General features: G+C 48.3%; 1 protein-coding gene across 6 annotated transcripts; it reads right to left on the bottom strand.

The window, feature by feature from the left end:
- Positions 1 to 2,881: 2,881 nt before the first annotated feature.
- On the bottom strand, positions 2,882 to 12,253 carry LOC105703734 (protein phosphatase PP2A 55 kDa regulatory subunit). 6 transcript variants are annotated; one of them, XM_012432335.2, is made up of 10 exons: positions 11,477 to 11,659; positions 8,296 to 8,367; positions 8,152 to 8,217; positions 7,962 to 8,059; positions 6,764 to 7,042; positions 5,805 to 5,982; positions 5,231 to 5,565; positions 4,787 to 5,002; positions 4,341 to 4,508; positions 2,882 to 4,196 (listed from the first exon to the last, which is right to left on the bottom strand). In XM_012432335.2, the coding sequence occupies exons 1-9, from the start codon at positions 11,625 to 11,627 to the stop codon at positions 4,356 to 4,358; spliced, it is 1,548 nt and encodes a 515-aa protein (XP_012287758.1). In that variant the 5' UTR covers positions 11,628 to 11,659; the 3' UTR covers positions 2,882 to 4,196; positions 4,341 to 4,355. The 6 variants fall into 6 exon arrangements, with proteins under 6 accessions (XP_012287758.1, XP_012287762.1, XP_012287760.1 ...); XM_012432339.1 differs by lacking the exon at positions 11,477 to 11,659 and adding an exon at positions 9,305 to 9,626 and having other exon boundaries at positions 8,296 to 8,419; XM_012432337.1 differs by lacking the exons at positions 8,296 to 8,367; positions 11,477 to 11,659 and adding an exon at positions 12,066 to 12,253.
- Between the last annotated feature and the right edge of the window lie 46 nt (positions 12,254 to 12,299).

Raw genomic sequence — 12,299 nt, 5'->3', positions numbered from 1 at the left:
TTTTTTTTTTCTTCTCTCGGCGTAATTTCGCGATCAAGAAAGAGGAAAAGGAGGTAGGAGAAAAAGAGTACGTAAAAAAAAATGAAGGACGCCTCCTTGAGGAGAACCGTGGAAAAGTGAAAATCGCTCATCCGGCGATAATTCCTTTTCTTCCCCCTTAATTATCCCTTATCAGTTAGCTCCTCCCGTAACAGCGCAATCGTGTAATCCAGCATTAATCTGCAGTTAACATTTAGCGGAATTGCTTGCAATTATTGTTCGTGGTTAACAATTTTCGCCGCTTAGCGAAAAGAAGAGAGAAAAAAAAAATTTTTCTTCTAGATTTTCCATTTATCCTTCCCTTAGTCTTAAACTATTATCGCATTTATCCTAAGCGATTCGGACATCTCTATTCGTCGCTGATGTACATTTTCGACAATCCTTTATAGAAAATTTCGAGTGAATATAGATAAGCAAGGTGAGGAAATAATACGTGAGTAATAACGATTTCGGTCCTGGGTAATTAATCAATTAGTCAAGAATAATCCCACGGCGAGCGCAAAAAATAAAAGAGGAAGCGAGAAAATCTTTACAAATGTTTATTGGCTTTTTTCCTTTTTCTTCTTCTTCTGGTTTCTCTTTCTCGTAGTAATACCCTAGTTTACATAATATCACCTAAACGTATCGTCCGGTGGATCGTGATAAGCGATAAGCTCCGAAATCCCGTGGTCGAATCTCGACAGACTTTTTTTCGAATTTCGATTTCCCCGCAAGGCTGTGGACAAAAAGTCGATCGCAAAAGTCCTGCTGGACCGTTAATTATTTAAATAGACATATAAACGTATAAACATCGAGCAGAGCCAATCAAATGACACTCGTTGCTCGCGTAGCTTCTCCTGATCTTTTTCTTCTTTTTCTCTTTTTGGGAAGCCCAGAGTCAATTTTCGATTTTTTCTCTTCCCTCCCCTTAAATAAATTTTCATTGAAAAATGCAGCTCCCTTGTTTCACCTCGATGATTATTTAAATGGCAATTTTTTATCTCCATCGCCGATGACGATCCAGGTGAAATTTTCACTTTTTTTTTTTCCTTTTCTTTTCTTTTTCTCTTCTAACGAGGAAAATTACGAAGATCATATTTCCTGCCAATGGACATGGAAAATACCATTTTTACTAATAACTCGAAATTTCAACGTATCCCACTTTCAACCACCGTCAAAGTGTCGCCTAAACACCTGCCTGGGCAGTTAACAAACAAAAAAGAATGAGAGAGAGAAAAGAAAAATAAAACGGAAAGAGAAAAGATTAACCTCGCGGGAGAAGAACTATTATCCTACGGTAATACATAATACAAAAATAATTAAAATACGCGATATCTCTCTAATCGTCCCTAGAACGATCCTCCCTAACAATAGCTCTACTTTAATTTCACGCCGATTAATAAATTCACCACATGATTGGAATTAATAACGGAGTCCAGCAAAAGAGATTGCCACGTAAAGAGGCCGAGAAAGAAAAAAAAAAAAAGAACGACAATTAATCCTCCGATTTTCCTGGTCAAAATGGATTTCCATATTTCAACGACCTCGCGGAAACGGAAATTTCCTCGCGGGAGGGAAAACCGTCCGCCATTGAGAATTGTCATTTCCTTCTTTTGTAAACTCTCCAGGGGAATATTCAAAGGGAGGAAATCGAGATTACGATCCGGCGTACGTTACGAATAAGTAGATTAAGTTAATGAGCGTAGATGAGTCGTGGATGAGAAAATGACAATCGCGATGAAATGCATTTCTTTCCGTCTAAGTCCGCGCACCGTCCGTCCTCGAGAGGTTCCACCGGAATTTCCCATTTCTTTCCCCTTTTCCTAGGCGTCCACTCTGATTTTTCTATTTCCATTTCGACACCCACCGAGACCGCCGAATTACAACGAGAGAGATTTTCGAAAACACCGCCAATTGTTCGTAGAACAGTTAATAGAGTGCGCGACAACTAGCTCGGCAAAGTTCCCAAAGAAACCCATTTTCCGACTGATTAACGTTTTCATAAAAACGGAACAAAAAAACAAAACCGGCCAAGCCCAATTTTTCATTTCCGGCAAAACCGAGATTGTTCGACATTTTTCCATCCCGAGGAAATTCCACATACGCGATATCTTTAATCTAGGCCGTCAATTCGGGTCTTCGAGAGCGGTGCGCGGTGTTCTTATTATTTTTTTTTCCCTCAAAAAAAAATGGAAGAAATAAGACTACCAAGAGAAACTGGAAATCCTCGAATTTCTTCGATCCCTCGTGCGGTATTACTCTCTCACTCTCTCTCTCTCTTATTAACTTACATGAGCTAAACAATTACTCTTCGACTGAAAAATACATTTCCTCGTTACTCCTCAAAGAAACATTTCTTCGACCCGGTGAACATTTTTCCCACAGTGCACAAAGGCTCGACGAAAGAATAACGGCGTCACCCGCCGACCTGCGGAATTAACATTAAGATAAAAGAAAGAAAGAAAGAAAGAAAGAAAGAAAAGAAAAACGACACCGCGGCTCATCGGTTAAAAAATTCGATCGCTAGGTGACATAGGGTCGTCTCCCTCGAAGCGTCCTTAAAAAAGAAGTTCAAGGCGAATTGGCCCTTCTACAATTTTTATTTTTAATTCCCTAAAATCATTCCTCCCAACCACTCCACCCGTACAAAAAATCTTTAAAAAAATGCCGAATGGCTGGCGGCATTTTTTAACCGCGTTGGGGGAATTCCAATTTTGTTTAAAGACGCCGAGGGGGACGAATTTCGGGGGGCATTGTTTCCCAGCTCTCTCTCTCTTTCGCCTCCTTTCTTTCCCGATCCCGACGTGGAATGCGTAAAGAAACCCGGCATGGTCGGCCGATAAGGCGCGCAAAACAAATCCTCGATGGTCAACAGCGTCAGATCATTATTTTGAGGAGTCTAACTGATTATACATATATAGCCGCCAACACATGGGTTCGGTGTTAATCTAACATTATACAAATTACAGCGCGCGCGCGAGGCCAAGAGCTCTTAGCATGATTTAATATACCGGACTGGAGAGAGACAAGTGCACGGAAAATGAGACGACCGGGTGTCCTGCGTAATGCACGCACCCTCCGCTCCCAAGGACACAACCCTAAACCTATTTAATCGAGTCGCGACAAAATTAATAATTAATAACCTCCCATGGCGAATCGAATACGGCCCTTATGGTTTCATATTTTTTTTATCATTTTTCTCATTTTTTTTTCCCTACATTTCTTCCTATTTTGAGAAGCCACGGCGGATGTACGGAAAGGGCCAAGCATAGTACTGTCCCGGAGGAACGAAATCTAGACGGATGAAGGCCGTGAAAAATTAATAATTAACAATCTTCAAGCGCTCGAGTTGAATTCGGCACTTCTGGTTCCCCTTTCTTTCCTCCTTAAGTTTCCCTCCCAACTCCAAGAACCGTGTACAAAAAGGGCTAATCACGATACGAACCGCCAACGATCAAACTGAATACGAGTCGCAAAAGAAGTTACTAATTAATGCTTAATAATTAATAATAAACGACCGAGTCCTGGCGATCCGACGGAACGGTCTCGGCCCTTTTCGTCCCCACTTCTCGAAATTCTCCCACAAAGTGATTCGCAAAGTATTTCCCTATAAGTGTGTTCATCGCGTCCTCGGATTCCCAGGTTAGCACTGTTTCTCGCGTTTGATGTTTCGATCGCCTCCACTAAAAGGAAAGGAAAGAAAAAAAAAAAAGAAGGAAGAAAGAAACGAAATCCACCGAGTAGACCGCTACTAGCGCGGCCGTTTCGCGTCTCCTCTAGAAAATCGTATAAAATGCGACGAATGTCGGGTTCGACTCTTTTCTCCTCCTCCTCCCTCCTACGCGTTGTATATATACACAAGGTATAAGTGGCCGTGGATGCGCGAGCGAGTTACGCGGTAAATATATATATCTATATATATCTATATGCCTCTCTTGTCGACGAAGATCTCTCTCTTTCTCTCTTTCTCGGTTGTTGCGCCTGGTGGCGGTGGTGCCTCCCCCTGTGGACGGTGCCCGGCGACTTTCGCCACCTCCTAGGTCGGTCCAACCTTCCCGGGTGAGCTTCGACTAAAATTCAAGTCTAAAGCCTTCCTCGAGGCACACGATTCCTCCGCCAACGTTCTCGGGGGACATCCTCGCGTGCCACGCTCACGTCAGTATGTATCGTTGTATTATCTGAAACAGCGGCGACAAAACCAACCCATGATCATCCAACGTCATTTGAAGTGATACAAGGAGATGCGACGGCAGCGCCTCCCCGAGGAAATCGTGGGATTAAAAGTAACCAAACGATAATCTCTTTAACGAAGGAAAGCTTACCTGCATACAGATGTGCTAGAGCTTGTCTTGGAACAGAAAGAGGTTATTTGTAGCTGCTACGGCCACCACGTTCTCGGAGGGATGCCAAGCGGTGTGGAGGATCTTCTTGTTGAAGTCCAGACAGTCGACGCTGATCTCGTCCTTCTTGCGCTTACCACCGGTGCAGACCTGCGATATACGCGAGACCGTCGGGAATCCGGGAATTGCAAATAGATAAATGCGCACAAACGCACTTGGACCCCCCTCCGTCTCGGGAGGTCATTAAGGTGATAGGAAAGTACTCAAGAGTGATTTCAAGCAAATCGGCCTTGATCTTGAAAACCTGGAAGGCCAAGTTGCTCGTAACTCTTTAATTCCTCGTTCTAATTCATAAGACCTCCAAGACGAAGGGACGATCCGAAATCCGTTTGTGAACGCGCCAGGTCGAGAGGCCGGTTAAATCTCACTTTGCGCGGCTTCAGGAGGGTCTTCGGCTTGGCGATGTCCCTCGCGGCCTCGAGGGTCAGGTCGCGCTTGGTCGAGCGATCGAACACCCGGAAGAAGTTGTTGTAGGAGCCCGTCATAATGGCGGAGTCGTTGCCGCTCCAGCAGCACTCGAACTTGTCGAAGATGCAGTCGTTCTCGTAAAGCGAGCACAGCTTCGACCTGAGATACTCATGGACCTGGTGAACAAGCGAGAAGGAACGGTAATTCACGCCAATCAACCCTTCCACGGCGTATAACATTTTACTCCAAGTATCAGATACTTTTAACCAGAAGAATAGTAAGGACGTGTTCAACGATCCGGACCAATGGAAGTTACTAGAATTTTGGTTCTTTTGGCTAGATAGTTGTTTTTTCTTTTCAGTGTTTCGCGACTCCTGGGGACGCTTGTTCGATTGGATGCTTACAGGGTAGCACTCGATCGGCTTGGTCTCCATGTGCAGGTCCCAGACCTTGACGCTGAGGTAGTCCCTGCTGATCATGTAGCGCCCCGAGTTGCTCAGCTTGACGTCGCTGATACTCGAGATGATCTCCGAGAAGAAGCTCCTGTTGGTGGGGTCCTCCGGCTCCTCGAAGAGCTTGCTGTGCCGATCGCAAAGCGCGGCCGAGCGCATGTCGCAGAGCCTGATGGTGCCCTTGCTGCTGCTGTACACCAGGAGGTTGCACTCCACCGGGTGGAACTCGGCAGCGGTTATCACCTCCGTCAGCTCCTCCATGTTGGTCGGCTTAATGTCTACTATGTCTGTACGAGGTCGTTAAGGAAAAACAGAAAGAAAAAAGGGGGACAAGAATAATAACTCCGCTCCTCTTCGGCAAGCGGAAAATGGCGTCGTGGCAGTGCACCTTCCCTTTTTCCCCTTAATTTCACTGGAGTGCCAATAATACTAATTCTAGCCAATGCACCCTAATTATCTATATGTTATCCACGTGCAAAAAATACACCACGGTGAATAATACGAGATTTCACTTGAAAGAGGATACTAAAACTCTGGTCGGTGATCTCGAGGTGCCAGAGATTGATTCTAAGGTCGTCAGCGCTGAGATACGTCTCCTGGTCGCTGTTGACGCTTATACTGTTTATATGGTAGGTGTGCGCATTGGCGAATATTCTCCTCGGCGAAGCCTCCACCGTCAGCTCCATGGGTTTTATGGTGGGTACCTGAAAGTGGAGAAGATAATGTCAGAATTGCTCAACTCCCTCCCTTCCCTAATCTAGGGCGACATAACCTGATAACGCCGCGCCAAGTTAAGTCCGCATGTGCGACGATTAGCCTATAAACGAGATGATGTCCGCGAACATCGCATTATGCTAATTTTATGTGCGTATTTGACCTTCCTGCCCACCTCTCTCTATTATGTGAGCCATGATCCGCCAGGTTTAGTCGCTGCGAAGCTCCGAAAGTCGAGCCTCTCGGTTTCGACTCTCCGAGAGAAAGGATCACTCGAAAGAGACCACCACCGATCGATTAAAAAATCACCCAAAATTACTATCCAAAGAAGTGTCCCACGAAACCGAAAAGTTTCACCGTAAACTCGTAAATAATAGTCTCAGCAATTGACATTGTTTAACGTCGTCATGGGCCTTGAATTATTATTTTTTTTTTCATAATTTAAAAGCCTCACATAAGAGGAGCTTTACGCACCGGTCAAGGCGAGCCACTTTCTTTCGAGTTTTACGAGCTGAATGTCTCTGTAAAAGGAGTTTATGGAGTTCCGACGTGGAATTTACTGTCTTGCACTCGTTCGAACGGTGAAACGATTGTTCCGTTAATTTTATACGCAAAGGAAACCCCTTGATATAGGGAATGCTTTATAAATTAGGTTATGGTTCGTTTTGTTAGAATTTTGTAACGTTTAACTCTTTTGACTTTCCGTCTGATTTAGTAATTGAGATTTAGAATTAAGTCGTAAGAGTACTCGGTGAAAGTGATTCTACTCACCCTCAAGGCAGTGATACAGGCGGGGTCCCGAATCGTCCCATTCTCCTCCTTCGTATTGTACCCCTCGACCTTTTTGTCTCGTTCGCTAACTTTCCAGAGCTTGATCGTCTTGTCGTTCGTGGAGAGCAGGAAGTGGGCAGGATTCTTTCGCTTGAGCCATCTGATCTTGTTGATCTTCTCCTCGATCTCCAGCGACTTCAGGTAATCGAACTCTGGCTCGTGGCTTTGGAAGGTGCTGTACACGTTATATTCGCCTCGTCGCGGTATACTGTTTTTACTCTGCGAATAGAAAATAATTTTTCCTCATATTAAATGCCAAAAGATTTTCTCCAACGCATCGATGACACTTTTTATCCCAACTATCGTTAGCCATAATTCTCACCGACAGATGACTACCGTACGGTTAAATGGGTGAAACAGTCTCGAAGGATGATTAACGTCTAAGCGTTGTTCGGAATACATTAAAGGCAGAACGCCCAGAAGAGAATGTCAATGTCAAAAAGCCATGACCAACTACGGCATTGAAGGCGTAAAGCAGAGTCGCTGCTCAGAGTTGGATAACGGTGCTTTTAATGGCTCCATTGAAGGAGGAAAATCGTACAGAGCAACCAAGAATTACCTTGCATTGTGACATTGTGTATCGTTAAAGACATGCGAATATCCCGATGCACGGTTATGCATTACATGTCGATGAAATTATTCAAACATTCTAGATTATCTCTTCGATCGATTAAAGGTGATATTAAAGTGGCATCGATGGGGTCAATCGTTTACGAATTTTTACATATCACCTTAATCTACTCCAAGATGCTCAAACAAGATAAAAACTTCACAATGCCTAAAGCAAGGTCACCCAAATTTCAAGCCGTTCCACCGATAAGCGTTATCTGGTTTGCGTTTGCACACAAATATTAGCCATCGCTAGGAGACACAGCATTCACTAGTCGCAGCGATCGTTGACACAAAACTAAGTACAGCAAGTACTTTATATTTATATTTTAATATTTATAGGGAAACTATAATAAAACTAAAAAAACTATTAAAAAAAAATGACAATGAGAAATCAACATGCTCGGAATGTTCAACTCGAAAGACTCGCCCACGTGTAAAGGCAGCTAGACCGCCATGCCGTGTTCCTGTGTATTAACATACAATTGTAAAACTAAACCATGCCAATACTAATTGCTATTCCACTCACAATAGGATCCCTCTGAAAAATAACAACGCGCCCGCCCTTGTCCCCCGTTGCGAGGAGGTCACCGTCATGGTTAAACTCCACACAAGAGATTATGTCGGCTAGAATGAAAATCAAGCATGTTAAATATTTACCATACAAAAAATAATTCACTTAAGCTTATTCATTATTATCGAGAGTATTTATAATGTACCTTCGGTGACATCATCCTCCAGGGTTCCCTTAACTTGCGAGAAACACCATTGGATGTCACCATTGCCTGCAACGACAGAAAAGCAATCATGTAGGGAGCGGCTCGTCGAGCGGTAGTTAAAATAAAAAAGTATAAAATAAGGACGTGTTACTACATCCTCTTCCTTTCTAAAACGTTTGTGCAGCCTCTGCCTCTCTCTCATCCTCTTGGCAGCGTCTTAACAAACCCAAATACGGTACATGTGTTTACCAGGGTTGCGAATGATTCTCTACACAAAAGTAAAAGATACCAAACGGGGTTTCGCACCAGTTTAAACCAAAAGCGGACATTAAGACACAGTATTTCGAGCTGCGCAATTACTCCCTCGGAGCCTTTGTCACAGTTTCTATTCTACCAGCTGAGAGTAAGCGATCCGAACCTTCGTGCCTTCGATTGTCACAATTTACAAAATATGTAAATAGCATCATAAAACTGGTTATACAATTAATTCGCATTAAATCAGACCCAGAGAAGGCAGGAAGGTTAAAACTCAGCCGCTCTTAGCAACGCTACATCAATTCTTACGAATCGAAGTCCGATCGAACACTGCGTCGATGGATCCTGGGAACGAGTTGAAACCTAGCTCCGGTAAGAAACTAAACTCAATTTCCTGAGCACCAAGAAGATAACTTTCGGTAGCACTTCCAGGATCCCTATCTCCTTTCAAATTTCAATAAACGATTCGTAATCCAACAAATTACGAATTCTCGTTCCGAGGACCCATCGACGCCTGCAGCACCGTCCCTTGCACCCCGATATCGCGTGGTCCGATCGAATCGACAAAACAACGACTATCAATGGAATAAACAGTGAAATGTTACAGAAGTACCGGGAGCAAGCCGCGTAGCGTAAATAAAAACTCGCGGAAAACTAGTAAGATCGCGACTAAGGACCGCCGAGGGGGGTGCGCGAGACGACGCGTCCGAAATGAGGTTAGCTCGACACGAGAAGAGTCGCCTGGGGTCGAAGGTGGGTACCCCTCGCGATCGACCGTTGCGCGTAATAATCGCGGCCACGAGAGGCCGTGATTAATTTCACCAGGTCCGCCCTCGGGGTGGCGGCCCGGTCCGTATCACGTCGAGAGAGATAGAAGAAAAAAAAAAGGCGAGCCTACTTGAGGTTTCGGAGGGGCAATCCATCGCGCCTCTAGTCAGCCGCCGCCGCCGCCACCGCTGCCGCTGCCGCCGCCGGCGCCGACGGACGCATCTGCCCCCAAGCGGCGGCCCGCGGTAGGGGAGAGGCCGTTCGCGAGCCGGGGAAAACTCGCGAGGACGGAACCACGGGCCCGACTCTTCGAGAATCTCTATCGACTCGACACCTCGGCGAGAGTGATAATCGATCGCGGCAGGTGGGACGAAATACGAGGTTAGTTTCCGCGGAACCGTAGCGGAGACGCGTAAACGGGACCGACGGGTCGACACCTGCGGGCCCGGAGAGCGGGCGACTTACCGGCCATCTCGGACGCGGACTACGGGAAAGAGAGGTAGAGGGCACACCCGCATACGGCGAGCCGGCGCGCCGACCGCGCCACCCGGCGGCGCCTCGACCTAACCCTCCATCTCTACCGACCTTGGCGGACGCGAGATGACGCCGTCGGTGCTAATGGACCGAGTCGTTCGCTCGAGAATGCAAAACGCGGGAATTAACGCGGTACACCGAGCGCCGCGATTCAAAGGGGAGTCGGGATAGCCCTTCGACGGTTACGCCAAGGGTTATATCGTTATATCGTTCGCCACAAAGGACGCCCTTTGTCAGCGAGACGCAATCAATTGACGAGCGGATCGTCTCTTCTCTTTTCCTTGTACCTCGGGCCTTACCTTTCGGGTTAAAGGATGTCTTTTACCGGTAAAAGGTGGGAATGCATGGGAAGGCACGGGGTTTACCTAGAAGCTCGTCGAGGGTGTCATGAAGTTCCTCGAGAGAGGAGAAGAGCGGCTTGTTTTCGGAGGGAGGCGGGTGTCTGGCCGGCGAGGGGGTCCTCACTCTCGGAGGCCGCCACCGATGCGTTCGCCGGACGCCGCGACGACCTTCTGACCACTGCGAGCTCATCTGCCGGCGGACGATCGACCGGTTACGCGCCCGGCGGCCGATCGACCAATAGGAGCGCTCGATGCCCGCGACGGGCCAATCACAGCGCTCGAAGGTCGTAACGAGCCAATCACAGCGCTCGAAGGTCGTGACGAGCCAATCACAGCGCTCGATGCCCGCGACGGGCCAATCACAGCGCTCGACGGTCGTGACGAGCCAATCAGAGCGCTCGACGTCACGTGAGAAGACTCGACAGATGAGCTCTCCCCCTTCTCCGAGTCACGATTCGGCCGCGGGCCAGCGACGTTATCGACAGGTGTCCGGACTCCTTTTATTCGTTTCGCGCGCCCGATTGCACCTCCCTAAACGACGGATTTCCCGATTTCCGTCTCTCCCGGCTTTTTCTAACCCCTCTAATCCCGAGCCGTCTTTAAAGCCGAGCGACGAGGCGCAAACCCCCCAGCCAGGGGGCGGACACGCTTATGGGAATGTTGCCCCCGAAGTCCGAGCGCCATCTGAACACTGTCTCGGAAGTGATTGAACTAAAATTCAATATGGACGACGGGAGCATGCGCACGCGAGGAAGGAAATAACGTTAGCGCGGCTTCGGGCACCCGGACCGAACTGAGCTAACCTCGAGACGAGCTCCAGGCGCCGCGCGCTCCCACCGTCGAGTCCCGTTTAGAAGATCGACGCTAATCGATCTATTCTAACGAGCTCGCTCGGCGGTGCGATGCGTGCGAACCGTCCGACCGCGAGGGACGCTGCCTTTTTTTATACTCCGGACGCCGAAACAGGCGCCAGACGGCCATTAATCACTCTCCTCCCTCCCGGTCGGCCCAAGGGAACCGATGCGATTCACCTTAAATTCCTTCGAACTTAACCTCTCTCTCTTTCTCAAAAAAAAAAAAAATTATGATTTCAAATTTTTCGTTATGAAATCACGTGAATATACAAACTGTTCAACAAAATTCTTCCTTAACGATCTTGCCAATTAACCGTTGATATTAACGAAATATCCACTGTTTACGTATTTGATTAGGATATATTGGCAATATTGAGCCTATACACCGCGTGGGTCAACATTCAGGGTTCAGTCATGAGATTATCTATCCAAACTGTTAAGAAAATATCCATTATTTACATATCCAATTCGGATGAAGCGTCGGCCATTTTGAATCTCACACCACGTGGGTCAAGCCCGCGCGGCGGGAGTCGCGTTGAGGTTATTCCCGTCGTCGGTCCCGGGGCTACTCACAGAAATAATTGCGCTGCTCGTCCTCGTCCTCGTCGTGGTCGCGGTCGTCGCGGATCGCGTTGTGGGGCCGCTTAGCGGAATGGGCGGTCGCGTAGGCGCGGTTCAGGTTGGTCAGAGACTTGCGGGAGCGCAAACGGCCTCGCGAGTTCATCGTCGAGCCGCGGGGACGCCTCTACTGGCCGGCGAGCACCGGCCGACCGGCGACCCCGCGCGCGAGACCGTCAACATTCGGTTTTTGCAAGTTTGAGAGGTTAGGGTCGCCTCGCGAGAGAGAGAAAGAGAGAGAGAGAGAGAGGGACCGAGCTCGCTCGACCGGCACGCGCGACGGATGAGCGCGGAAAGATATCGATCCCCGCGCCCGAGCTCGCCTGATCGATATCTCGAATACGGTCGAGCCGCGCCAAAATGACGCGCAGGAAGAAGGGGCGCGCGGAGCGACGACCGGCGATCCGTCTCGCGCGGCGGTCGCCTGGCGAGTGACGACCCGGCGTGCGCGCCCGCCCGACATGGTTGCGCGCGCCAGGCGCCGCACCGGTCACGTGGCATGGAGATCGCGACGGCATTTCCTGGGGATCGCAGGCACGCTTACCGGTCCTCTTGTTGACGGCAGTGTTGATCATGGAGCCGAGCTTGGTGAGGCTGGACTGCCTCATGATCCCGGAGGGGCTCTTCATCTGCTTGGAGGGCGGCACCGGAAGCGGCGCGGTCCTCGAGCGGGACAAGATGGCGCCGTTCCGGCAGTTCGCCCCCGGGCTCGAGTTGGGGGGCCGCTGCGGCGGGGCCCCCCATAGACCCACCACCCCCGCGTGCCGCGTGGTGGCGG

Source organism: Orussus abietinus, unplaced genomic scaffold (genome assembly GCF_000612105.2).
Source record: "Orussus abietinus isolate OABI.00-Male unplaced genomic scaffold, Oabi_2.0 scaffold26, whole genome shotgun sequence".
Taxonomy (NCBI): Eukaryota; Metazoa; Arthropoda; class Insecta; order Hymenoptera; family Orussidae; genus Orussus; species Orussus abietinus.
Note: the sequence above shows the minus strand (reverse complement) of the source record. Positions and strands in the feature narration are given on the sequence as shown.

Coding starts and splice junctions, on each gene's coding strand:
- LOC105703734 (XM_012432335.2), bottom strand. CDS start 11,627: ATGAACTCGCGAGGCCGTTTGCGCTCCCGCAAGTCTCTGACCAACCTG. Junction 8,060..8,151: donor GGAGGATGATGTCACCGAAG/GTACATTATAAA, acceptor TTTTCATTCTAG/CCGACATAATCTCTTGTGTG. Junction 7,043..7,961: donor TTTTTCAGAGGGATCCTATT/GTGAGTGGAATA, acceptor TTCTATTCGCAG/AGTAAAAACAGTATACCGCG.